Here is a 25,762-nt window from a genome sequence, read left to right as displayed (position 1 = left end):
TGATGCTGGTCTTGCCTCGCTCATCTGAGCTCTTCTTTCTGCTCAAGCCCTGCTTAAAGTTAAATAAAAGAGAATAAATGATACCTCGCATCCATTTCCCCCACTGCCTTGCCTCAGCCCCGTCCCTGTACCGGGATCTCCCTGCCCTCCCGGCTCTCCTCTGGCGCGCCCCACTGGACCAAGGTATCGCGCCCCTGGTCTCAGGCCCCGGAGTGAAGAGAACGCAGGGCTACGAAGCGAGGCGTGAAGCGGCCCGGGACACGCAGGCGCAAAGGGGCAACTGGCGCAGCCACGGCGCCTGGCCCAGGTTGGGTGTGCGCAGGCGCAGCCCTGCGTGGGGCTCGGGGGCGTGGCGGTCCCGTGGCAGATACGTTTTTGGGTAGGCGGTGCTAGGCGCGTGGTGGCCGCGCCGGCGCTGTTCGCCGGGTGTGACGTACTAATCGTGCGCCGCCACCGCCGGTGGGCCTGGGGCTCGCGGGAGGGGAAGGAGGAGGAGGGGGGGGAGGTGGTGGAGGTGGAGGCTGAAGGGGAGCGAGTGGTCGCCGCGGCGGGGTGGCTTGGCGGCGCGCGGCGCAGAAGCGTTGGAATCCTGAATTGAGACGGCTGCGTCCAGAGACAGCAGGAGTGGCGGGGCCGCCGCCGTCGCCAGAGAGATGAGCCGGGAAGCCTGAGGCCGGAGACGCCCGCTCTCGGGCCCGTCCGCCCGGCTTCCCCGCTCCCGGTGAGGACGCCCCCTTCCCCCTCCCCCCAGCCCTGCCGCGGCCTCTCCCATTCCTGGACCTCATTCCCACCTAACCCGGGCCCAGGAGGCCCTCGAAGGGGCTTCTTAAGGCCCTTGCGCGCAGAGCCGTGCGAGCCTGTAGGACCATACCGGTGCCGGAACGCATTCTTGTCCCTGGGGACGGAGCAGGAGAGGGGGCTGGGCCAGCTTGGCTCGCGCGGCTCTCTTCTGTCCCAGCGCGTTGATTTGGCTGCCTAAGCGCCGATTCGGTTCTCTTTCAGTTTCTTTTAAAATCTTTCGTTTTCATAAGATTCTACTATCTGAGCCATAGTTCTGGCATCCCCATTCCCTCCTGAGACGACCTGAGCATGCCCACACACTCCATTCATTCCAGGGTGATAGCTCTCTTCTCGCTCTAGACCACGGTCTTTCTGTGGAAGTTGTGTTCTCTTCAGGTATCTTTACCATGTCAGGATTCCCGTGCTGAACCATCTCCCTCATTACGGTCTCAGTTAGGACACCTTGGTCGTATTAGAATAGAGAAATAGAGGCTGAAAATACTGGGTTTGATCTGTAGATCTGAGAAGTAAGATCCTCGAGGCCTTTTGCCTAGCCATTCTCCGTTGCCTCTGTCTGGGCGGAGAGAAATCATGGCACAGACTCTAAAGGGCTCCTTGTGGACCGTGTTGACTGGGAAGATCTGAAGTTGGGAATTTTGCATTTTTTCCTCTTTCGTTAGTTTATTTGCATCTGATTCCAGAGAAGGATGCTGAGGAACAGAAGCAGGATCTGGAATACAGGATGTTTGGATTCTGACACTCTAACCTTTGTATTACAGGCTACTGAAAGATGAAAGAGACTATACAAGGGACTGGGTCTTGGAGGCCTGAGCCTCCTGGACCCGGCATAGCCCCAGCTTACTTAAGCCCCAGGCGGGAGCGTCTTCGTTGGCCCGCACCCCCCAAACCCCGACTCAAATCAGGTGGCGGGTTTGGGCCAGATCCTGGGTCAGGGACCACAGTGCCAGCCAGACGCCTCCCTGTCCCTCGGCCCTCTTTTGATGCCTCAGCTAGTGAAGAGGATGAAGAAGAAGAGGAGGATGAAGATGAAGATGAGGAAGAGGAAGTGGCAGCTTGGAGGCTGCCCCCTAGATGGGGTCAGCTGGGAAGCTCCCAGCGGCCTCGCCCTCCCCGCCCTACTCATCGAAAAACCTGCTCACAGCGCCGCCGCAGAGCTATGAGAGCCTTCCGGATGCTGCTCTACTCTAAAAGCACCTCGCTGACATTCCACTGGAAGCTTTGGGGGCGTCACCGGGGCCGGCGGCGGAGCCTCACACACCCCAAGAACCATCTTTCACCCCAGGAAGGCGGTGCGACACCACAGGTGCCATCCCCCTGCTGTCGTTTTGACTCCCCCCGGGGGCCACCTCCACCCCGGCTGGGTCTGCTAGGTGCTCTTATGGCTGAAGATGGGGTGAGAAGGTCTCCACCAGTGCCCTCTGGGCCCCCTATGGAGGAAGATGGATTAAGGTGGACTCCAAAGTCTCCTCTGGACCCTGACTCGGGTAAAGTGGCGATGAGGCAGAGGAGGGAGTGGGGAGGGCTAAGATCCTGGAGGACCAGGAGCCTCTTCCTGTGGTTAGAGCTGGGCCTAAGGAAAGTAGGAACTAAGTTTGGGGAGATAGTCAAGGCTGGGATACAGCATCCCTAACTAGATGTCCTATGCATGGATGAGAAAAGGAGACGTGGTTTAGGAAAGTCAGACAGTCTTGTCCACTTGAAATCCCTCTTCGTTGGGTGTCAGGATAAGGACTCCTGCATGTACCTCTCCAGAGGGTGCTATTCTCATAGTGGTGGGAAGGACTCTCTCTAAGTAGTGGAGTACATCACCTGTACAGTTGTGTGTGACATTTCACACTCAGGATATTTTTCTTTCGAAGAACCCCAACCAAACAATTTCAGGCTTTCTATGTCTTTATTAATTATTTAAGAATTTATTGAGTCTTTGCTGTGTGCTGGGTACTATGCTAGGTGCTAGGCATGTAGTGACAGATATCTCTGAACTTTAAATCTCCCTGAATCCTAATCTTTTCTTATTTTCTTCCTGTCTGTGAGTAGTAGCTTTTTCTCTCTGTCCCTTTCTGACTTCTTGGACATGCTTGTCTCATGCTTTAGGGTCTCCATTCCTTAGAGTTTATATTGGTAGATTTTGCTTCAATTCATTCTTCTTGTGGTCTTATAATTTGTGTATACCATTTAATCTTCCCATTGTCTTTTGAACCCATTTCTCATCCCCATCCTTTTTCCTCTGCCCTACAGGCCTCCTCTCCTGTACTCTGCCTAACGGTTTTGGGGGACCACCTGGGCCAGAAGGGGAGCGAAGTCTGGCACCCCCTGATGCCAGCATCCTTATCAGCAATGTGTGCAGCATCGGGGACCATGTGGCCCAGGAGCTTTTTCAGGGCTCAGATTTGGGCACTGCAGAAGAGGCAGAGCGTCCTGGGGAGAAAGCTGGCCAGCACAGCCCTCTTCGGGAGGAGCATGTGACCTGCGTGCAGAGTAAGGAACCCTAGAGGACCTAGTCTCTTTCCCTCAGCCAACTCCTAGTTCAGAGTCTGGAGGCCTCACCCCACTCCTCTCTCCCTCCTCCACTCAGGCATCTTGGATGAATTCCTTCAAACTTACGGCAGCCTTATCCCCCTCAGCACTGATGAGGTAGTAGAGAAACTGGAGGACATTTTCCAGCAGGAGTTCTCTACACCTTCCAGGTGAGGCGTGACAGAGATGCCCTTCAGGAGAGGGCTGGGACCCTGGGGGATGGGGAGAGAATGCTGCTACCTTTTCTCCCATAGGATGTACTTGGGGAGAAGTAGGAAGCTAGAGCTGAAGGGGAGGAATCTGTAGGCAAAGTGCCAAGCCCCTGTAAGCTGGCTGGGAGGGTCTTTACTTGGGGCCCCGAAATACTATGTATACCTGAGTATTCATGTGCCTCTTTCAAGGGACTAGGCCCTTAGCAGGTCCTCAAAAGGACCTATACCAAAAACGGGGGCGGGGGTCAGTTTATAGACTCTAATTCTAGGCAGTAGAAGGAACTTCTGTGTGCCCTAGCCCCCTCGTCTCTTGTGTGACTCCACCCTTGGCCTACTCAGGAAGGGCCTGGTGCTGCAGCTGATCCAGTCATACCAGCGGATGCCAGGCAATGCCATGGTGAGGGGCTTCCGAGTGGCCTATAAGCGGCATGTGCTGACAATGGATGACTTGGGGACCTTGTATGGACAGAACTGGCTCAATGACCAGGTGAGGAGGAGTAGAAAAACAGGCCCAAGAGGGGATTCAAGGAGCAGGGTGTCTGGGGCCCTCTGCATGGGGGAGCCCTATACCCATGCTGCACCCTCCATGGCAAGCTGCCTCCCGTCTTCCCCCCAGGTGATGAACATGTATGGAGACCTGGTCATGGACACAGTCCCTGAAAAGGTAGGCCTAACCAGTTATTTCAGTCCCCAGAAGAACTTTCACAGTTCCAAGCAGCTTTTTTAGTCCCTTTCATCTCTTCCATTTTACATAAAAGAGAGTCTTTGTTCCTGGGGGAGAGGTGGTGGAAGGTAATCTTGTTAAATTCAAATCTGTAATCTTAGGCCTGAATTTACAATTTTCTTCCTTTACCCACCGGTCTTGAGTGTTTTTCTGCTATGGCTAACTCCACAAATTGGGATGGGAAGCTATAAGATTAAAACAATTTGTTTTTTCAACCTTAGTGAGTTGGAGTAGAGGTTGTTGCAACCAGTCCTTAGATCCATAATGAAGTGGAGTGGACCGGGAAGGGGAGACTTAGCAGGAGGGCCTGAGATCTTTTAATTCCATCCAGCTTTTTTGTATCATTGGCATAGGTGCATTTCTTCAACAGTTTCTTCTATGATAAACTCCGTACCAAGGGTTATGATGGGGTGAAAAGGTGGACCAAAAACGTGAGTTATGAATTCACATCTACTTGTGCAACACTTTGCTTCTGAAGAATTAGAGTTCTGTTTTCTGTGAGCCCTTTTCCCAACCCTGTTCATTCAGTCTTTCAAATATTTATTAAATGTCTTCTGTGTGCTAGGTATTGTTCTAGGCATTAAGGATACAGTATTAAACAAGGAAAACTTCTTGCCTTTATGGGGTGAGAATAAATAAGCAAGTTAAATTTCAGCTAGTGATAAGTCCTGCAAGCAAATTAAAACAGAGTCATGTAGTAGGATGGGAAGTGAGTAGTTTAGACTGGGTGGTCTGGGAAGGCCTTTCTTAGCTGAGACTTGATGAGGAGCCAGCCATGTGCAGATCTGAGGGAAGAGTGTTCTAGGGAAAGGGAACAGCAAGTACGTGGGATGCAAAGTGAGAAAGAACATGTTTAAATAACGGAGGGCCTGTATGGGTGGCTTTTGTGGTTAGAGCAGAGTGAGCAAAGGGAAAATAAGAGAAAATTTGTTTAAAGAGGAGATCTTGTAGGAATGGAGCATAGGCTGAAGAAGGCAGATCTTATTCTGTATGTACTGAGAAGCCATTGAAGAGTTTTAAGCAGGCTGGGAATTGCCTCGTTTTTTAAACTCCTGTTTCAATGACAGATTGAAGCGGGGGCCAGAGTGGCAGCAGGCAGACTAACTAAGAGTGTAGCACAGAAGTCCAGATGAGAAACGTGGACGAGAGTGGTAAAGGCAGAGATAGAAGTAGTTTTATCTAGAATAAGTTTTGTAGGTAAAATCAATAGGACTTTTCTGACAGATTGGATGTGGGAATTGTAGAAAAGGTAGGAATCAAGGATGATGTCTAGGTTTTTGGCCTAAATTACTGGCGAAAGTTGGGGGTGGGGGCAGGTTTGGTGAGGAAAAAGAGTTCTTTTCTCCTCTAGTTTCCCTGCCCTCTAATTCAAAGGCCAGGAAATTCTACAGTGAGGTAGGACCATTGGCTCCAGCGTTTCTTAATTTCCATCCCCAGATTCAAGAGCTTAAACCCTCAGGGACCTGGCAGGCCTGCTTCTCCAAGTAGAGGTGGGGTGACATACAGTGAAAAAAATTTGGCCTTCCATATACCTGTATTTGAATCCCATCTCTGCCATTTTTTACTTCTATGACCTTGGGCAAATTACTTTACTTGGCCAAGCTGCATTTTCCTCATCGTTAGGTTGAACATGAAAACCTCCCCACAGGATTGTTGTGAGCATTAACTGACTGAGCATTTACAAGGTGCCATGCATTGTTCTAAGTGTATTATGGATATTAACTAGTGTAATCCTTATAGCAAATGGATGAGGTCGGTACTGTTTGCACTCTTACAGATAAGGGAACTGAAGTATAGAAAGTTACTAAGTAGCTTGCCCATGGTCATAAGCTAGTAAATGGAGGAGCTGGATTTGAACCCTCGCAGTCTGGCTCCAGAATCTTGAGCCTGGGTTTTTAGGTACTAAGCACTTCTACCTTTCATGTGTGAAAAGTATCTGGTCCATCCTGGGCTCTCAAGTGTTTATTCTGACACCACCTCCTCTGTCCTGTCTTCCCCCTTTACCCCGAGAATTTAGACATCCAGATGCTGAGCCTTGCCTCACAATCTAGGGCCTGGGTCTTGTGTTCTCCCACTTGGCTCCTTGCCTGCTCTTCCATTCCTCTTTAGAACCCTCATGGCAATAGGCAGGACTCCTGTGCTGTCTTACCTGACCTCTGGCACTGCCTCCTTAGGTGGACATCTTCAATAAGGAGCTACTGCTAATCCCCATCCACCTGGAGGTGCATTGGTCCCTCATCTCTGTTGACGTGAGGCGGCGCACCATCACCTATTTTGACTCGCAGCGCACCCTAAACCGCCGCTGCCCTAAGGTTTGAGAGGGAAGGGAAAAGACAGGCAGAATGTGGGGAGGAGATCCAGTGGCAAGGCATTCCAGGCAGAAGGAGGGTGGGTTTTGGGTCTCTGAGGAGCAACCTGGTCATAGTGCCTGTGAGCACCACACCCTGGGTTCATCGGGGAAACGTAGGGCATCACTTCCTCCTTTTCTCCACCCACATAGCATATTGCCAAGTATCTACAGGCAGAGGCAGTGAAGAAAGACCGGCTAGATTTCCACCAGGGCTGGAAAGGTTACTTCAAAATGGTGAGTTTCCAGAGGGAGGGGTGGGGGTGCTGGGAGGCAGAAGTTGAAGCCACATCCCTAGGAGTCTCCAGGTGAAGGGCCTACCTTTTTATTCTCTAGAATGTGGCCAGGCAGAATAATGACAGTGACTGTGGCGCCTTTGTGTTGCAGGTAAGCAGATGTCACTTGGGTTAAAGGGTTGGGAGGGAGACAGGAGGCTGTTCTGCATCCCTCATTTGGTTCACAGCCACTTGTGGAGTGGGAGTAACGTTGTGTTAGAATGCAGAAACTCTGATTTCATTGGTCCTCTCTTGGCTTCTCCATCCCACATTGGGTCTGGGTCTTTGGTCCTTGGTATCCCTGACCCCCCAACCCAAGGTATCCCTCTTAACAACTAGGTATTTCATGAACCTAGTAAGAACACTGGCTTTAGAGTCAGACTCTTTTGGAGCCCCAGGCTATGGGACCTTGGCTTCCTTTGTTTGTGAAATAGGGATGTTCTCTGAAAGATCCAGTGCAACATATCTCATATCAAATGTGTAGCACAGGTCCTGACTTGGGGGTTGCTCAGTAGGTGGTTCTCATGGCCTGCTTTGTTGACACCCAGTACTGCAAGCACCTGGCCCTGTCTCAGCCATTCAGCTTCACTCAGCAGGACATGCCCAAACTTCGGCGACAGATCTACAAGGAGCTGTGTCACTGCAAACTCACTGTGTGAGCCTCGTATCCCAGGCCTCAAGCCCATTAATGAATGGGCAGGGGCACATGGGAGACCCTTCCTTCTCAAGAAACTCCAGTTCCTTTCCTCTTGGCCTTTCCCCACCCAATTCCCTTTGGTTTTTCATATTTAAATGTTTTAATTGATTTCTGTAATTTTTTTTTCCTTGAGAGAATACTTGTTGATTTCTGATGTTCAGGGGGTGGCCATGGAAAAGCCCCTTTTTCCCTCAAGTGTGCAGGGGAGTATGGCCTTGTGGCCTGGGTGGGGCAGTCATCCCCCTTCCATGTGCAGAGGGGGACAGGAAAATCTGTGCTGGGGGTGGTGGGCGGGCAAAGGGATTACTGCCTGCCAGATCTTGAAACTTTTTTTTATATATATATATATAAATGCCACGGCCCTGCTCTGGTCAATAAAGGATCCTTTGGAGATACATAGTGGTGGTCTTCCTTAAGGGGCCTCGTACTAGTGGATAATGCTCTATCTCAGGCTTTCCTCTAGCCAGTGCTGTTAGTGACCCTTTTTTTTTGGGTCTCAAGACTTCAGGGGCCAGCTTTTCATCCCTGGCTCAGACGGTGCCAACATCATTTCTTCATCACCCAAAAGAATCCCCCAGTCATGGGAGCCAGGGCTGGAAGAAGGGAGAGTTTTGGTAAGCCTCAAAAATAAGGGAGCTTGAGAGGTGCTAAAGTTGGGGAATAGGACATTTAAGGAATTCGGCCAAGATTCCTAACAGAAACCTCAAATGCCGTTAAGCCCAGAAGTCAGTTATCCATCCCTCCTCCCTCCAGCCAGGGACACTTTCCCAGCCGCCAAGATATGGCTCCTGATTCCATCATCCTTGGTACACTTGGAACACGTCGGCGTGGTGTCCGATTTATCTTGGTTGTAGGAGAGAACAAAATAAACTGTGGGCCCAGTGGAGGCCTGGAGCAAAGGTAAAGAGAAGTGGTAGTCCTGGGAGCCCGGAAGTCCCTGGAGGCTGAAACCTCGCCCCTCTTACGCGATAGGGCCTACTAGGCCACATGACTAAGGCCCTATCGCCTCCGCACGTGTAGGGGTGCAGGGCCCCAAGATGGCTGCCAGGCCTCGAGGCCTTGACTCCTGTATGTCACTTCCGTACCGGCGAGAAGGGCGGGCCCTTTAGCCAATGAGGCCGCGGGGCGGGTCTTCATCTTGATAGGCGCTCAAACTATCCAATGGTGGCTGCGTGCCAGAGCGCCTACGAACTAACGTCACGCAGAGTTGCTGAGCGCGGGCAGGCGGGGCCGACGCGGCCAGGCCAATGCGATGGCTGGGGCGGAGTCGGGCGCTCTATAAGTTGTCGATAGGCGGGCCCTCCGCCCTAGTTTCAAAGGATCATGTCTGCGAGTCAGGATTCCCGGTAAGAAAGGCACTTGCAAGAGGTTGTGGCTACTTACTCTGCCGCTACCTTCCGAGGGCCCCGCCGGGGGGAGCTGAGGCCCACCAATCTAGGGCCACCAGGGTTGCGGGGAGACCAAGTGGGAGGACCCGTCTTGGGGGAGTGAGGGGCAGATCCACGGCCGCCGCTGCCACCAGGGCCTGGGCAGGGGGCAAGGACAGCCCGGTTTTCGGGGCCCAGCGTGCGAGGATCGCTAGGAAGCCTCGACGCGACGCGCTGCGGTGCGCGGAGCCCCGGCGCTGAGGGGCGAGACGCGGTCGCGACCTAGCGTGGGAAAGGTAGAGCCGGCAGGTCCGGCTGCCTCACTGCCGGAGGGAGGGCTCGCGCGCGCTTGGGTACCGGAGGATTCTGACAGTACCACTCGCTAAAAGCGGGGGTGCCTGGGTCCTCAAATCCAGTCGCCTCGTCGCGTTGAGGTGTGGGTCGGGAGAAGAAACCGGCCGTTCAGTGTGCTGGTTTTCTTGACGGCCAGGACTGAGCCTAACCCCGAGGAGCGGCCGCGTGAGGCACCAGGAGCCCACCCGGCGCCCGGCGGGCGGGTCCATTTTGCCGCACAAGCCGGGCAATTGGCAAACTGCGGATGGGCAGGTCCACTTTCCTTCGGGGGTGAGCGGCCTGAGGTATGGGAGGGCGACGCCATTTCGCGACGGGGGCGGGCGGGATGTTGATTGTTCCATGGAGGGAGGAGATGCCGCCGGGTGGTCGAGGGAGCGAGCACATGGCGGCCCGAGGTGTTCCCCTCCCCCAGTCCGCTTCGCTTCTAAGGGTTGTGCAATCTCCCCTTTTGCTAGCTCGGCTGGGTCTCATTGTGCGCGAGGCCGCCACCGCCCGCGGCCTCCCACATCCGGGCACCGCGAGGGGGGAGATGGGCTGGAGGGAGTGGGGGAGGGCGCGGGAGGAGTGACGTGGGGGAGAAGGGGATGTCCTACCCTCGGATCTGGGAGGTGAAGGGCGGGACTTCCGGCGCGCTGGGGCTGCGATGGGAGGTGCACGCGCTTGGGCATGGGGTGGCCAGGCCCGGGGCACGTGGGACCGGCCCCAGGCACCATCTCCGGACCCCGTAAGCGCGGCGCCGCTCCTGCCGGGCTCCGGGTCGTCTAGGAGGGTTACCCCATCATGTCCCGGGCGGCCTGACCTGAGCCGCTCCTGGGATGGGGCAAAGGACTGACTCAGTTGTAAGGTAACTACTACGTCTTCTGGGAATTGATGGGGGTGGGTCAGGGAGTGAAGGCCGATGGTATCATGCAAGGCCGGTTGCTGGTAGGAAGAGCCTGGCTGTCAGGATTTTTAACGTGCCTCATTTGGCATACTCAATACTTTAAACCAACAGATCCAGAGACAATGGCCCCGATGGGATGGAGCCCGAAGGCGTCATCGAGGTGAGATTGAACCCCTATCAGCATTGTCCTTCATCTCTGGGAAAGGCAGTGCCACTAGCCTTGGTTTCTGGAGTGGTGGTTCAGTGATTTAAGATTTGACTAAAACCAGCACCCAGGATTCATCTTTAATACATAGCGTAACTCCCAAGTGGTTAAGTTTCCTCCACAGGAAATCTTAACTCTTTTATAAGGGTTTGTTAAAAATATATTCTTGAGAGTATGTATAGAACATGTCCTTCATATTGAGTCCACTCCTCCCTTCTACAGTCTCCAGTCTCACAGTTTACAAGTGGGCTGGCCCCTTGGAGTGATTTCTCAGACCTTGCAGAACCAGCTGGCTTCCCTGGAGGGAGGAAAGGTGGTGGGCTCTGCGGCTTTAGTGCTGCAGGCACAAGGTCCTGTTTGCTGCGGTGGTAGAGCACACCCCCCGCCTGTTCTACTACATGAATTTCTTTGTATCTTTCAGAGTAACTGGAATGAGATTGTTGACAGCTTTGATGACATGAACCTCTCGGAGTCCCTTCTCCGTGGCATCTACGCCTATGGTTTTGAGAAGCCCTCTGCCATCCAGCAGCGAGCCATTCTTCCTTGTATCAAGGGTAAGACTCCTCTGCCCCAGAACAAGTTCTGGACTGTCCCTGACCTGGGTAGAGAGGCACCTGGTTGGTGGTGCGTATCTAACATCAGGGAGGGACAAAGCAGCTCCTTGTTCATCCCAGCTTGGCTTTTGGTCTGTGCCCATGCCTGGTTCATGCCCTGGACACATGGATTGTTGGTTGATTTTCAATAAAGTAGTATTTCAGCTACCTCACACTTGCTTTTTATAGCTGTATTTCTAGCCCATTTTGTGCAGTACTAAATCAGTTAATAACCTGACCTGGCTTCCAGATCTCTTCCCATTTGGGCACTTTGTGATAAGGTGGTCTGTGAAGCACTTCATCTCTGGCGCATAGCTCTATTGGTTGCTTATTGATCGGGGCCTTGAATATTTCATGATCCCAAACTGTATGTCCTCTACATACACTTTCCCTCCTAATTTGTCTGTTTAGGTTATGATGTGATCGCTCAAGCCCAATCTGGGACAGGCAAAACAGCCACTTTTGCCATATCGATTCTGCAACAGATTGAATTGGATCTAAAGGCCACTCAGGCCTTAGTCCTGGCACCGACTAGAGAGTTGGCCCAGCAGGTGAGAGTGTAGCTTCTTTCTTCTCCCCTGAAGGATCAATTTAGAAATGATTGGCATAATCAAAAAATTAGAGGTGTGCTCCTCAACCACCACCATCTTAGAAGAACTGAAATATGGGGTAGGTGGGGTGGGGAAAAAGAGATGATCTAAAGTAAAGAAAATGAGTTGATGACTTCTAGATCTCTCAAGACTTTTTAGGTTAATTATAAGCTCGTTCCTACTAAACACAATAAGCATCACTCCCTCCACCCATTTCCTGAGTCAAATGGGAAGGCTGCTGGGTGGAGCCTGGCTGGCTGGGCAAGTTTGGTGGCTGTTGTATGAACAAACCCCCTGGCAATGGGCAAAGAGACACCTGATTGGTGGTGCTGCTCTTATATCAGTCAGGGGCAAAGTAGTTGTACAGTCCTTTGTTCATCCTAGCTTGATGCCTGGGTTGGTGGCCAGAGCTGGTTCATGCCTGGGGCACATAAAATCCTAATGCTGCTGTTTTCCTGGGTCTTGGAGGGAAACAGATCAGAAACACTGGTCTCATAAGTAGATTATTGAGACTCAGGGGATGTATTTTTTGAAATGTTCTGTACTAATTTCTGGACAAAGATAATGTAAGCAAATGGTTTTAGTAGAACTCTCTTTGAGGATCCTTATGTTCAGAACATGCTTTTAAAAGAGTGAATATGCCACCCAGCATAGGTTCTGTGGCAGGAGTGCAGTAGAACACAGGTATGTCACTATACATAAAACTGGTTGCTTGCTGTGAGATAAAATAAATGGGTCACAATTCGTTTTCAGCAACTTAGGAGGTGTAATAGGAAAGAAGCTACATTGAAGTTATTTCAGAGGGCTGTTACTATGAATCTGTGCACTCAGGAACCAGACTGAGTTCAAATCCTGAGTCTCTGCCACTTATTGGCAGTCGTATCTTAAATGGATTGTTTAACCTGCCTCTGTTTTTTGCCTAAAAAGTGAGTTTATTAATGGTGCATGTCTCAGTTGGAAAGAATAAATACATGAGAAACATTTAAAATAGGGCTTGGCACAGTTGTAGCTAATATATGAGCACTTATCTTTTTCTGGGTTCAGATACAAAAGGTAGTTATGGCATTAGGAGATTACATGGGTGCGTCCTGCCATGCCTGCATTGGAGGTACCAACGTGCGTGCTGAGGTGCAGAAGCTGCAGATGGAAGCTCCCCATATCATCGTGGGTACCCCAGGACGTGTGTTTGATATGCTTAACCGGAGATACCTGTGTAAGTACCTCAATTTTCTGGTCCTCTGGGCCATTTCCCTCTTGTGCATGCTTTCCCAGTCTTTCAACTTGGCCACAATCTCATTCCTAATGATGCTAGTTTTCCCCTCTGAAAGAGTTGCTCTGTGATGAACCCCATGCGTGTCATCTGAGCCTGGCTTCCCTGTCATCTCAGCCCAGGTAGTGTTCTACTTCCCAGGGTTGTTGTCTGGCCTGGCAGGGGCGTCCTGGGCAAAGGATCAATCTTTGTATTCTGAGAGCAGACCACCTGTCCCTCCCCTTATCTTTGTAGGGAAAGTTAAGTGTATTTCACATTTCCCCAATTACTACCTGTTGATGTTTTTTTCTTTCCTGTAGCTCCCAAATACATCAAGATGTTTGTACTGGACGAAGCTGATGAAATGTTAAGCCGTGGATTCAAGGACCAGATCTACGACATATTCCAAAAGCTCAACAGCAACACCCAGGTGAGAAAGAGAAAGATACGTATAGTCTTGCTTGTATAGCTGATGATCTCTTATAGATAGTGGTGTGGTTGAGGTAATAGAAGAGCGATATGAGTGTCAGAAGAACCGTGAAGAATTCTGGAGTCTTGCCTCAAGCCTTTTTATGCATTGGCTTCTGTTTTAGGTGGTACTAGGGAAGGGGACAGGCATTGTGGAGTATCCCTTAGTCTGAGGCTGCTCTTTTTCCATTAGGTGGTTTTGCTGTCGGCAACAATGCCTTCTGATGTGCTTGAGGTGACCAAGAAGTTCATGCGGGACCCCATTCGGATTCTTGTTAAGAAGGAAGAGTTGACCCTGGAGGGTATCCGCCAATTCTACATCAATGTGGAACGAGAGGTGGGGCCTAGTGCAGGAGGCGGGCCTGGTAATAAGTTGTTGGGTATAGCCCCTGACTGATTTTTTTTTTTCTCCCCCACCCCCAGGAGTGGAAGCTGGACACGCTGTGTGACTTGTATGAAACCCTGACCATCACCCAGGCAGTCATCTTCATCAACACCCGAAGGAAGGTTGATTGGCTCACTGAGAAGATGCATGCCCGAGACTTCACTGTCTCTGCCATGGTGAGTTTTCCCCAGCTGGTTACCAGCAGTATGTGTGTGTCAGTTTCCCACTTACAGCCAGTTCTCTCAGAACTGAAGTGCCTGCCTGTTCACACCCTTCTATTTCCTGTTCTAGCATGGAGATATGGACCAAAAGGAACGAGATGTAATCATGAGAGAGTTCCGCTCAGGCTCTAGCAGAGTGTTAATTACCACTGACCTGCTGGTGAGTAGAGGGGAATTTGGAGATGATTGGGAGGGAAGAAAGGAGAATCCAAGGTGATTCCCTCTTCCAAGGGGCCTACTAATGCCCTTTTTCAGGAAAGTAGCAACTTGGAATAAAATCTGGCATGCCTCAGGTTTTTCAGGGAGAGGAGGGGATGTTTATTTCCTTTGCCTTCCTTTGGCTGCCTACATGTACACTTGTAAGTCCCTTCTGGATAGATTGTCCTCTTCTCATTCACATGCTGAAGTTGTCATCTTTCTTCACATAGGCCAGAGGCATTGATGTGCAGCAGGTTTCTTTAGTCATCAACTATGATCTTCCCACCAACAGGGAAAACTATATCCACAGGTAAGTGTAGATCTGGGATACTCACCCCTCGTGCCCAGTCCTCCCTGGGCTGAAGCTCCTGATTTTCGTCATTCCCCTTATCCTCACTTATCCTAAGGTGTCCTTGTTTTCCAGAATTGGTCGTGGTGGACGTTTTGGCCGTAAGGGTGTGGCTATTAACATGGTAACAGAAGAAGACAAGAGGACTCTTCGAGACATCGAGACCTTCTACAACACCTCCATTGAGGAGATGCCCCTCAATGTTGCCGACCTCATCTGAGAGGGGCTGTGCTGCTACCTAGCCCCAGCCAGGGTTCAATCCTTGGGGGGCTGAGGAGGAGCAGAAGGGGGGAGGGAAGGGAGCCAGGGGATGGACATCTTGTCATTTTTTTTTTCTTTTTTTTTTTTTTTCTTTGAATAAATGTCACTTTTTGAGGCAAAAGAAGGAACCGTGAACATTTTAGATACCCTTTTCTTTGGGGTAGGCTCTTGCCCCAGGCGTCGTCTCTTCTCCCAAAAAACACTAATCCATTTCCCTAACCTAGTCAACCTCCAAATCCCAGAGGCTCTCCCCACCCCAGCTGAATTCCTCTGAAAACAATTCAAGGGGCTATAATGTCACTCAACCTCATTTGCTGGACCAAATCTGGAGGGAGAACCCCTGAGTTAGGTGGCCCAGGGGATTGTCCCAGGTTGGGGGAGCAGGGGAGAGAAAATGGTAGCCATTTTTACATTGTTTTGTATAGTATTTATTGATTCAGGAAACAAACACAAAATTCTGAATAAAATAACTTGGAAACTGCCTGTTTGGGCTTTTCATTTCTTACCTCCCCTTCCCTCCCACCTGCTATTGGGCACATCTCTGCTCCCCTCCTTCAGCTAATATTTACCCTTTTGTTGTGTTGCTTTTTTTGTTACCACCTAAGAGTTGACCAGAAAGTGGTCATGTTGACTGGACAACGTGACCCTTCCATAAGAGATTGGGCAAGCACCATGAGTGCATCACGTGTCTTAGCCAAGAGGAAGTGATGGGGAGGGGGGAAAGGAGTGGAAAAAGCATTCCAATTGTACATAGTTATTTTGGGTGAGAAAGATTAGCTCTGAGCTAACATCTGTTGCCAATCCTCTTTTTGCTGAGGAAGATGGGCCCTGGGCTGACATCCATGCCCATCTTCCTCTACCTGATATGTGGGACGCCTGCCACAGCATGGCTTGATAAGCGGTGTGTAGGTCTGTGCCCGGGATGTGAATTCGGGGCTGCCGAAGTGAAGCGCGTGAACGTAACCACTACGCCACTGGGCTCGCCCCCAATTGTACATTCTATGGAACTCATATCTCTCTAGAGACCGCTGAAGGAGGGGTTGCTGTTTCTCAATTGGTTCTATAATTACTTGCCACAAATGTGAGCACATTTTGCTAAAGTAGACAAACGGGTCCCCAAGGGTCCTGAAACCCCATCTCATTCTACCCATGTGACATTCTTGACCCTGATAGCACACACTTGTGAAGCCACGGCCAATCGTCTCCTAACTTAATGACAAAAATTTAATGACTAAGAGATTGGTGGCTGGGGCTGAGGTGCCTGAGTCAGGTTAGGGGTGGAGTTATCTCAGAAGTCAAAGACTTTCATTTCCTCCTTTTCCAAAAGAAGAAGGTTGACTGAGCAAGTGGCTGGTACTGACACAAACCTAGCTGCACTCTGGGTGAGGCTGTTCTGTCATGAGGCTGGCTGTGCTTTTCTCAGGAGCTTTGCTGGGCCTACTAGCAGGTAAGGAGAAAGGGGACTAAAGGGGAGGGAGCCCCTGGGAAGGAGCTTGCTCCTGGGTTGCTAACCAGTCTATCCTCTGCTGAAAGCCCAAGGGACGGGGAATGACTGTCCTCATAAGAAATCGGCCACTCTGCTGCCATCCTTCACGGTAACACCTACAGCTACAGAAAGCACCTCAAGCCCAGGAACAACGAGCCACCAAACTACCCAGCGCCACAGAACCGCCACCACAGACACCACCAGCCACCAACCCACAACAGCCACTCACAATCCTGCGACCACCACCAGTCAAGGAAACGCCACAGTTCATCCAACAACAAGCAACAGTACTGCCACCAGCCCAGGATCCTCCACCAGTTCCCCCCACCCAGGACCACCTCCACCCTCTCCAAGTCCTAGCCCAGGCTCCAAGGGGGCTATAGGAGATTACATTTGGACTAATGGTTCCCAGCCCTGCGTCCGGCTCCAAGCCCAGATTCAGCTTCGAGTTCTGTACCCAACCCTGGGTGGAGGAGAGGTAAAGCAAAAAGACTGGAGGACATGAGGGGAAGGGGGCGAGGCCTTCTGCTGTGGTTCAGAAGGGAAGAAGGAAGAATAGAGAAGGGTGGGCATGAAGGGAACAGGGAACCTTGGACGGCACAGCTGTCTAGTCTCGTGACCCTCTCATCTTTAACTTCCGCAGGCCTGGGGCATCTCTGTACTGAACCCCAACAAAACCAAGGCCCAGGGAGACTGTGAGGGTGCCCATCCCCGCTTGCTTCTCTCATTCCCCTACGGACAGCTCAGCTTTGGATTCAAGCAGGTACTTCACCTTCATCCCTCACTCTCACCCTCCAAGCACCCTATCCCTACCAATCCCTTGCTGCACTCCTTACTCTGTGTACACGGATGCCACTCTCCCCTGCTGCCCTGAGCCTTCCTGGTCACCTCTGCAGGAGCCACTGCAGAGCACTGTCTACCTGAACTATATGGCTGTGGAGTACAACGTGTCCTTCTCGCAGGCAGCGCGTGAGTAACCTTCCATTTCTCATCACTTGCTCTAGATGTCTGGGCTCCTGAAGGGATCTAAGCGGGGGTGGGGTAGGGACGTGGATATGGAGCTGACCCTTCCTCGCTCTCTTAGAGTGGACATTCTCGGTCCAGAATTCATCCCTTCGAGATCTCCAAACCCCCCTGGGCCAGAGATTCAGTTGCAGAAACGCGAGCATCATTCTTTCACCAGCTTTCCACCTTGACCTGCTCTCCCTGAAGCTACAAGCTGCTCAGCTGCCCCCCACAGGGGCCTTTGGGCCAAGTAAGACCTATTCCTTCCCTCCTAGAACTCTCTCACTGCACTGAAAGCCCCCTTTCCTAGTCTAGAATCTCCCTTCTTATACCCCAAAATCTCCGCCCTCTCTCAGGCTGTTGTAACTATAGGGCACTGTCCTCTCCTCCATTACAAGACTGCCTATTCTCGCTTTTATTTACTGCTCTGAGTCACCTGGGTGAGCTCCTCACCAGTCTCCTACTTCCCAACGTCCCCCACCTTCCTTCCTCCCTCCTCCCACCTTTATCCCAGCCACCACCACTGTGATGCCTACTTGCCCTATCTTTCTGCCAGGTTTCTCTTGTCCCAGTGACCAATCCATCTGGCTGCCTCTCATCATCGGCCTGATCCTCCTCGGCCTCCTCACCCTGGTGCTTGTTACCTTCTGCATTATCCGAAGACGCCCACCCACCTACCAGCCCCTCTGAGTATTCATCCCAACACCCAGGCACCAGGGGGTGCCCTCATTTCTCACTACTTCACCGACTCAGAGAGAAAATTATCTGCCTTCCCTCTTAAAGAACAAAAGTAGACATAATGCAATCAGGAGAGATAAGGGGGGGGTGTTTATTAAATGTGACAGATTTCCCCCTCCCCCATCCCCAGAGGGAGAATAGTAAAACCTACTCAAATCTTTGTCCTTGATTTTCCTTGTCCTTCCTGCCAGGATTAAAAGCTATGAGTTTCTTGTCACATGCTTTTCTGTGCCTTCCATGATTGAGTCTCAGGGAGCCAGAAACAGCCGGTGAGGAGGGACGAAAATGCCAATGTGTGACCAAATGCCCCCATGGGTTCATCTCCCAAAGCCTGGCACAACTGGTGTTGAATCTGCCTCCCCTCTGTTTCTCCTCTTCTGGGGCCCCTGGCTGCTCCAGATCCCCCTCCCCTCCAATCCAGTTGGAGCCACCCATCCCAGCCGTCTTCTTCTCAACCCTCATATACCATTACAGGTGAAGCAAGGAGCAACAGCAATGAGTGAGTGGGGGGAAGTCACATCTCTATCGTTTCATTTCCAAAGGCTGTGCCAGTGGCTCTTACCACAAGAATGCCCTGCCCACGTGCCCAGGCCTAGCTGAACAGCCTGATTAAACCCTCACTGCATCTGGAATGCTCCTATCTCATCTGCAAAGGGTTTCATCAACCATGGGAGCAGTGGATACTCTGACCTTCACCTACAATCATCCTCGGCGCTCCTAGGAACACATGGCTCCAGCCTGGGCCACTGTCCAGCCAACCCTGATGTCCCCAGTGGTGGTGTACCTAGTGGTGGTCAGTGGCAGCCAGTGTCCAGATTCTAGAAAGAACCTCCCAGACAGCCATAGCCTGTACCACCACTGAGTGCCAGTCCCCCCTTTATAGTAGGCCTTGGTGCAATCGCTGGGGGCCCGAATGGGGCCTTTCTGGTTGTAGGAGCCCTGTAAGGCTACAGAAAGCAGCCACCAGGACCTGGAGACCCACCCCACTGAGGGCAGCCCGCAAGTGGCAGGGCCCCAGCAGCCCCACTCCGCTTCGTGGACATCCCGTATGACCTCGCAGACAGTGGTGCGGGGGTCACTGAACAGCTGCTCGACAGCGTGGTACTCGCAGCAGGCAACTGGCCGCCATAGTGTGATGGCCAGGCCCCCCTCCACTGGGATGGCTGGGAGTTGGTGTCCCAGTGCCGGGTGGCTGAAGGCATCGCTCCCGCCGGGTAGTCCAAGGTGCGCTCTCCCAAGGGGAGGTGCTGGGTGGGCCATGCTTAATTAAGTCCTTGCTCAGCACGTGGTCACAGAAGGTGGAGGAGGAGCGGGCCTTGGCCCAGAGGTGGCGCCCTCGGGGCAGTAAGGTGGGAGGGAACCCCGGGGTTCTGCGCTTCACGGAGGCTGCCAAGGCTGGGCCCTGCAGGGGGATGGGGACGCTGCCCTCTCCCGGAATGGGGCTCGCCATCCCCACCTCCTCTTCTGCTTCACTGTCCCGGCCGGACAGTTGCTGGCACACACCTCCGACAAGGCCTGGGCGAACCAGAGGAAGGAGAAGCATGGGCCCTGCGCGCAGCCGGTGCCCATGGAGGGCTGCCTGGCGGAAACTGTCCTGCTCCCGCTGACGCCGTTCCCTCTGAAGATGCTGGGAGAACAGGAGATAGGGAGCCACAGTACCCCCATCCAACGCCATTTTGGAGACTCACGCTCCTTCTCTCTCAACTTCGAACAATGTCAAGTCAGCTGGGAAAAGACAAGATGGCGCCGAGCCGGAGAAACGGAGAAAGGCAGGAGGATAAATCTTGCTTCCGAACTGGAAGCGTAAACAAAGGCACGAAAGATCGAAGTGCGCAGGCGTACAGCCTTCGCACGCTTTAAATTCGAGCAGCAGGGAGAGCGCGCCCAAAGCGTGGTCTCTGGACGAGACCTATCTTACGCTACTGAAGACGGGGTGGCGTAAAAGGCGGAACGCAGGGGGCGGTCCCGCTGAGTCGCGGGAAGACGAGAGGCGGGGCGGGGCGGGGCGGGGCGGGGCGGGGCGGGGCTCAGCGCGCATGCGCACCGGCAGTCGGAGCGTGGCGGTCTGGAGACCGGCGGAAGCTTTGCAGTATGGCGGCCAAGGCAGATGGGGTGCTCAAACGGGTGCTGGTGCCGCTTCTTTTACCTGAGAAATGCTACGACCAAATTTTTGTCCAGTGGGACTTGCTTCACGGTGAGTTTTACTCGGCATCCGCGCAGAGTTCTGCTCGAGAGCCCTTAGGCCATAAGCGGGATATGACCGAGGATTAAGTGACGACGGGGACTGCTGCCACGCCGTGCTCGGCGGAAGTCATCTCTGAGAGGGGCGGGAGTGTCTTGGTTTCCATAGAGGGAGGACGCCATATTTGGGCGAGAGGGGGAGTTGCCGGGTGGAAATACTTGTTTGTGAAGTTTATGCTTTAGCGACAATGAAAGACAAAAAGACTCAAATTTTACAAAAAAAAGTTAAAAGCAGATCAAATCGTTCCAACCTATGCCTTCAGGAACAAAGTTACACTTGATTCAAAGTCTCTGATGAATCCAGGCCTTCAGCGGTACCCCCAAAGGCTCCTGCCATCTTGATGGCTTTCCTTCCAGCCTTCACATTTGCTCATAGTCTAATTTTGGAATATCTTGCTTTCCTTCCTCTTTCTATCTACGAGGCAACTCCACAGCAAAGCCCTCTTCAGACATCAGACCCTTTGGGAAGCCTTCCCAGGGTGCCCCTGTCGGTTCATGGTACCCCACTGGGCTCCTGGGACACTGGTTTAGCCGCATTCATGACCTGTGAGAATCTGACTCCCACTGGGCCAAGCTCCTTGGGGGGAGGGCTTGAAGGCTAGCGTGGATATGAGTGGCCAGGGCAGAAAAGCAAGCCCTAGAAGGATAGGGTTAAGACCCTGAGTAGGGGCCAGGGACAAAGGGTCCAGGAATGAGTGAGACCTGTCCTTGGGGAGAGAAAACAGGTGATGTGGATCACCTGGTTCTCAGTGGAGGCAAATAAAGAATCAGAGGGCTTTTGGGTATTGCTCAGCTTTATACAGGGAAGCAATAGAGAGCCTTGGAAGTCAGACCAAGCTGTTTAGATGTAATCTGCAGGGAACGTAAGATTGGATCAGAGGAAAGGTATGGTCAGAGCTGTTTTGGAAAGTCACCTGGTCTGAATGTGGTATGATTTGGAGCAGGAAGGACCAGGCCTTTTTCATCTGCTTCCAGACAACCCATGGCTTCCTTGTGTGGGTATGTCAAGGTCTTAACGAGCAGCGGCCGTCCACAGGAGCGCTTAAGGTGTTTAGGCCTGGGCTGCTCCTGAAAAGCCCTGGCCTGGGTTCCAGAGTTCTCAGTTCTGCCTACCCTTTTTCTCTTCTCAGTCCCCTGCCTCAAGATTCTCCTCAGCAAAGTCCTGGGGCTGGGCGTTGTGGCTGGGTCACTTCTGGGTATGTATCTTATCTTCCTTTCCTGCTGTTGCAATGCAGGTCGAGTGTTAAGATGCCATAAACTGGGTGGGTTCCTTAACCAGAAGTGGGGTTAACATGCTTCCCAGTCTGCTGCGTAGTTGTTGTGTCCCACTCCCACGGAATGTCAGCTCCTCAACCCTGCCCTTCTCATTGTTTCTGCAGTAAAACTGCCTCAGGTGTTTAAAATCCTGGGAGCCAAGAGCGCAGAAGGGTTGAGTCTCCAGTCGGTAATGCTGGAGCTAGTGGCATTGACTGGGACCATGGTCTACAGCATCACCAACAACTTCCCCTTCAGGTGAGGGGCCTGCCCTTTATCTCCAAGGGTAAATGCTCACAACTCTAGTGGAGGTTAGGGTGAGGGAGGTAAAAGGGCAGGAAAGCTTAAGCTCTTCCGGAAATCTAGTCATCTATGGAGGTGATGAGAGGAGGTGAGCATCCCAAGAATGCCAGGATCCAGACTGAGTCAGTCAGGTGAGGGCTGCTAGGAGGCAGGGGTAAGGAACCAGTAGGGCTGTGGAAGATAGGGAGTAATCAGAGAATTGTGTCCCCAGATGGATGGGCTATGGAGGCTTTCCTTGCCTCTTTCCAGGCCTGCCTTTCTTCCTCCCAACTCTTGACTCTGCAGCTCTTGGGGTGAAGCCCTGTTCCTGATGCTCCAGACCATCACCATCTGCTTCCTGATCCTGCATTACAGAGGACAGACTGTGAAAGGTGCTGGGGACTTACCCAAGAGCAGGCTGCAGCTCTTGGGAGCCCTGCTGGGAACTCAGGCCTGGGGAACCCAGAGGGCTTGAGAAGTTGATGAGGACTCCTTGCCTCCCCGACTCCCAGGTGTTGCTTTCCTGGCCTGCTACGCCCTGGTGCTGCTGGTGCTGCTTTCACCACTGACACCCCTAGCTGTAGTCACCCTACTGCAAGCCTCCAACGTGCCTGCTGTGGTGATGGGAAAGGTGGGTACTGGGAGCAGGGAGAAAGGATGTTAGGAGCTGGGCTAGGTGAGAGGCAGAGTAGAAGCCCAAAGTGTGGGGGGTGTTTTACTTAGAGAAAGGAATGGGGAAATCTGTGATGGGAACATGGGAAGAGTTCACATGACAGAACGAAGGATCTCAACTCCTCCCCTAGCTGCTCCAGGCAGCCACCAACTACCACAACGGGCACACAGGCCAGCTCTCAGCTGTCACAGTCTTTCTGCTCTTTGGGGGCTCCCTGGCCCGAATCTTCACCTCCATTCAGGTGAGTGCACCTTCTCCCCTCTAGAGGGCACTAAAATCTCACCTTACCTCTCCCAGCTGAGGACTTAAAGCTGCCCCCTTCTCTGGAACCTTTTTTTTGGTTTTTGGAAGAGTGACCCTAGCTCTCTCTCTCACATCCAGGAAACGGGAGACCCCCTCATGGCTGGAACCTTTGTGGTTTCTACCCTCTTCAACGGCCTCATCGCTGCCCAGCTCCTCTATTACTGGAATGCAAAGGCTCCCCACAAGAAGAAAAAGGAGTAGGGCTGAGCTGGCTACCAGAGTCCATTCCCTCTTTCTATTCATCCACCCAACCTCAGGGTCCTTCCCGTCTGAACCAGTGTGCTGGCGTGACTTTAATCATTCCCCATTCTTCTGCCAATTATAACTTCTTGGACCGGGGTTTGTTTTTTATGGAAATGCATAGTTGGTGGACCTGGATCCTTAGGAAGGATGGGGGTAGAGATTTTCAGGGTAATATTTTGATTTATTGTGTGTGGTCCTGTGCATGTACTATTAATTCATCTAATTGCTTGGCTGAGATTCCTCCTTTAGCAGCCATTTCCAGCTACTTACCTATTCTGGGCAAAAGTCTTGCCCTGTCCTCCCATCTTCCCACTTCCCTTCTGGCGCAAAAGAACAGAGCCTGGACAGTGGAAGGGACTAGGGGCTTGTGGCTCCTCCCTCCCTCAGCCTGGCTGGGACTGTCTCCTGGACCCCAGTGCGGGGTGGGGGGAAGGGGGACAGAGAATGACTCAGGCAGGGCCCCAGGGTGGGGTGGAGGTTCCTGCTCTGGCAGGTCCAGGCGGAAGGGAGTGGAGAGGGCGAGTGCACTGGTTCCTGCTGCAGCCAGGGGGAACCGAAATGGTGCAATAAAGACACAGAGACATGGTTTAATCATACAAAACTGTGTTCGTCCTACAAAAAATATTAAGTGTTGTGTTGCTCCCCCTGGCATTCTTGGGGGCGACTGCAGGCCTCTGAACTGTGTGGTCCATCACAGTTCTAAAGAGGAGTTTGCAGCCTGAGAATGGGATGGGGGGTGGGTTCTGGGTAAAAAAGGAGGATGGAGCCCTTCCTGGGAGGTCCATGTCCATGAGGGTTAGAGGTGGGTTAGGGGCATGGGGGCCCCTGAAAGGGGAGGGTTGTATGGAGTGGGAGAGCCTGGGGGTAGGTAGGGGCTATAGTGGGGGAGCAGCTCCCCTTGGATCCTGGGGTTACTCTGAGGGAGCGAGCATGGTGAGGGGGCCTCTGGTTTACAGTGGGAAGAGCTGCAAAGAGACAAGAAAACACCGGAGTTAAGAGAGTGCTTCCCTGGGTTGGAGGTGCCAGGCAGAGTTCCTAACTCGTATGTGGGGGTGAGTCTGACCAGTTCTGGGCAGAGGTAGAACTTGTTACCCATCTAGCCCACCCTGGCTGTCTGGGGCCCACTGGGTACCGCAGGTCCAGAAGCAGACCTCAGGATGGCTCGAGAGCAGCACAGCCGTGTTGGGGCACGTTCAAGAGCGGGCTTGCGTGCGGCGCCTGTTTTCCTCTTTTGGGGCGGCAGGCCAGGAAGGGGCAGAGTTGGGCTTAGCCTCTCCTTGCCCCAGGGGCTGGGAGAGGAAGCTGGGTCACACGAGGGCCAGAAGATGGGGGAAACGGGAAATTCAGGTAACTAGAATATGGCCACATCCAGGGGCCTGTGGTCTGCCACTGCCGTGCTGAAATGGAAAGGTCCTCTAGGAAAACCCCTCAGCCACCGAACTCCCACTGCATCTTGCACCAGGCACTGGGAGTGGTGCCTGCCAAACCTCAGCAGCGGTCCCCAACTCCTCCCTGGAGCAGCCTCTGCTTGGGTGGGCTCAGGGCCCCAGCCAGCGAAGCCGCTCTGGTATCCGCCCCGGTATCCGCCCCCACCAGGCTCCAGGAAGGGGGGCAACAAGCGTCTCTTTCCTCACCCGCTCCCCAGACACTCACCTGTAACCGCCAGGCAGGTAGGCTGTCGAGTAGTTTGGGGGCTGGTACCCAAAGCCTCTGCTCCCTTGGTTGGTCATGTACCCGGGCCCCCAGGCTGGCCCGCCGCCAGCTACGCTGCTGCTTCCTTGTCCGAAATGGGGCGGCCCGGCGCCGGAGCTCTTGGTCTTGCGCCGAGGCCGGTACTTATAGTCGGGGTAGTCGCGCAAATGCCGCGCCCGGAGCCGCTTAGCCTCTTCCACGAAGGGCCGCTTCTCGTCCTCGCCCAGCAGCTTCCACTGCGCGCCCAGGCGCTTGGAGATCTCCGAATTGTGCATCTTCGGGTTCTGCTGCGCCATCTGGCGGCGCTGAGCGGAGCTCCACACCATGAACGCGTTCATGGGTCGCTTCACCTTCTCCAAGGGAACCGCTCCGGAGACCACTGGGCTCCCCGTTCTCTCCCGCTCCTGGGAGCCCGAGGACGAGGAGGTCGGAGCCATGGGAGTGGGAGGTTCCAGGCTCCAGACCTGATCCTGTGAGCTTGGTAGCGCCATGGGGGGTTGGAGGAAGCCTTAGGAGGGTGTCCCACACGCTCTCCTCTCCAAAGTTAAACGTTTTTGATCCCCAAACCCGGTATCCTTAAAATGGAAGTCTCCCTGGTCTGGAGTCGTTCCAGAGAAACTCGTGTCCTTAAAAAGTATATATCTTCCCCAAGTTCAGAGTCCCTCTAATGGAGCCCTTGCTCCCAACCAATTCCGCAGGCTTTGGAGGGAGTGCAAAATCCCGTCTGGTACCCGGTACTGGACAGGTTGTGCTCTCCTCTTCTTGTTGCCTGGAGGTCCCTGACCCAGTCCTGCTCCCCCTACCCACTCCTGGCCTCAGGCTGACCTTCGTTGGAGGCAGTAAACCTTCGCTCTGGGTCTCTGCAGTTCGGTAGCTGCCAGGCAGCACAGCCCAGGTGCCACAGCCCTCTCACCTGGCCTCAGTGTCTGTGGCTGATGGGTGGGCCAAACCGGGGAACAGCTTTTTAACGACTAACTCCTCCCCATTCCCTCCCAGCAGACCGCGCCTCCTTAAGGGCGCCAACATCCCCCTCCCTTAGGCAAACCCAGGTGTCCTGTTCTTCCCAGCCCCCAACACTCCTCCTCAGGGCACCACACCCCCTCCCCACCCAAGACCCATATGTCAGGCCTTCCAGCTCCAGTAGCTCTG

At 53.0% G+C, this 25,762-nt stretch overlaps 5 protein-coding genes and 4 non-coding genes across 12 annotated transcripts; 8 read left to right on the top strand and 1 right to left on the bottom strand.

The window, feature by feature from the left end:
- The first annotated feature begins 518 nt into the window (after window positions 1-518).
- On the top strand, window positions 519-7,970 carry SENP3 (SUMO specific peptidase 3). 3 transcript variants are annotated; one of them, XM_058559816.1, is made up of 11 exons: window positions 519-721; window positions 1,560-2,285; window positions 3,040-3,279; window positions 3,377-3,488; window positions 3,870-4,017; window positions 4,147-4,194; window positions 4,608-4,685; window positions 6,429-6,566; window positions 6,755-6,838; window positions 6,938-6,988; window positions 7,425-7,970. In XM_058559816.1, the coding sequence occupies exons 2-11, from the start codon at window positions 1,571-1,573 to the stop codon at window positions 7,533-7,535; spliced, it is 1,725 nt and encodes a 574-aa protein (XP_058415799.1). In that variant the 5' UTR covers window positions 519-721; window positions 1,560-1,570; the 3' UTR covers window positions 7,536-7,970. The 3 variants fall into 3 exon arrangements, with proteins under 3 accessions (XP_058415799.1, XP_058415802.1, XP_058415801.1); XM_058559819.1 differs by having other exon boundaries at window positions 6,916-6,988; window positions 7,425-7,494; XM_058559818.1 differs by lacking the exon at window positions 6,938-6,988.
- A 911-nt stretch (window positions 7,971-8,881) lies between these two features.
- Window positions 8,882-15,177, top strand: EIF4A1 (eukaryotic translation initiation factor 4A1). 2 transcript variants are annotated; one of them, XM_058559821.1, is made up of 11 exons: window positions 8,882-8,919; window positions 10,289-10,337; window positions 10,804-10,936; window positions 11,387-11,526; window positions 12,610-12,778; window positions 13,135-13,244; window positions 13,476-13,619; window positions 13,706-13,843; window positions 13,959-14,048; window positions 14,317-14,396; window positions 14,511-15,177. In XM_058559821.1, exons 1-11 carry the CDS (start codon window positions 8,897-8,899, stop codon window positions 14,653-14,655), a joined length of 1,221 nt encoding a protein of 406 aa, XP_058415804.1. In that variant the 5' UTR covers window positions 8,882-8,896; the 3' UTR covers window positions 14,656-15,177. The 2 variants fall into 2 exon arrangements, with proteins under 2 accessions (XP_058415804.1, XP_058415803.1); XM_058559820.1 differs by lacking the exon at window positions 8,882-8,919 and adding an exon at window positions 10,053-10,138.
- On the top strand, window positions 10,971-11,105 carry LOC131417993 (small nucleolar RNA SNORA48). The gene has a single exon (XR_009222792.1). It is a non-coding gene; the product is annotated as a small nucleolar RNA SNORA48 (small nucleolar RNA).
- LOC131417994 (small nucleolar RNA SNORA48) lies at window positions 11,855-11,999 on the top strand. Its single transcript, XR_009222793.1, has one exon. It is a non-coding gene; the product is annotated as a small nucleolar RNA SNORA48 (small nucleolar RNA).
- Window positions 12,898-13,038, top strand: LOC131418005 (small nucleolar RNA SNORD10). The gene has a single exon (XR_009222802.1). It is a non-coding gene; the product is annotated as a small nucleolar RNA SNORD10 (small nucleolar RNA).
- On the top strand, window positions 14,095-14,241 carry LOC131418046 (small nucleolar RNA SNORA67). Its single transcript, XR_009222841.1, has one exon. It is a non-coding gene; the product is annotated as a small nucleolar RNA SNORA67 (small nucleolar RNA).
- An 842-nt stretch (window positions 15,178-16,019) lies between the features above and the next one.
- CD68 (CD68 molecule) lies at window positions 16,020-18,142 on the top strand. The gene is made up of 6 exons (XM_058559822.1): window positions 16,020-16,143; window positions 16,230-16,660; window positions 16,826-16,945; window positions 17,079-17,151; window positions 17,267-17,437; window positions 17,744-18,142. Exons 1-6 carry the CDS (start codon window positions 16,095-16,097, stop codon window positions 17,875-17,877), a joined length of 978 nt encoding a protein of 325 aa, XP_058415805.1. The 5' UTR covers window positions 16,020-16,094; the 3' UTR covers window positions 17,878-18,142.
- A 1,859-nt stretch (window positions 18,143-20,001) lies between these two features.
- MPDU1 (mannose-P-dolichol utilization defect 1) lies at window positions 20,002-23,017 on the top strand. Its single transcript, XM_058559829.1, has 7 exons — window positions 20,002-20,119; window positions 21,297-21,362; window positions 21,546-21,678; window positions 22,009-22,094; window positions 22,215-22,333; window positions 22,506-22,616; window positions 22,757-23,017. The coding sequence occupies exons 1-7, from the start codon at window positions 20,017-20,019 to the stop codon at window positions 22,877-22,879; spliced, it is 741 nt and encodes a 246-aa protein (XP_058415812.1). The 5' UTR covers window positions 20,002-20,016; the 3' UTR covers window positions 22,880-23,017.
- A 490-nt stretch (window positions 23,018-23,507) lies between these two features.
- Window positions 23,508-25,545, bottom strand: SOX15 (SRY-box transcription factor 15). Its single transcript, XM_058559830.1, has 2 exons — window positions 24,575-25,545; window positions 23,508-23,886 (listed from the first exon to the last, which is right to left on the bottom strand). Exons 1-2 carry the CDS (start codon window positions 25,102-25,104, stop codon window positions 23,718-23,720), a joined length of 699 nt encoding a protein of 232 aa, XP_058415813.1. The 5' UTR covers window positions 25,105-25,545; the 3' UTR covers window positions 23,508-23,717.
- Window positions 25,546-25,762: the final 217 nt, after the last annotated feature.

The sequence above is a fragment of the Diceros bicornis genome, chromosome 18, assembly GCF_020826845.1.
Source record: "Diceros bicornis minor isolate mBicDic1 chromosome 18, mDicBic1.mat.cur, whole genome shotgun sequence".
Classification (NCBI taxonomy): Eukaryota; Metazoa; Chordata; class Mammalia; order Perissodactyla; family Rhinocerotidae; genus Diceros; species Diceros bicornis.
The sequence above is the reverse complement of the archived record's forward strand: the minus strand, read 5'-3'. Positions and strand labels throughout refer to the sequence as shown.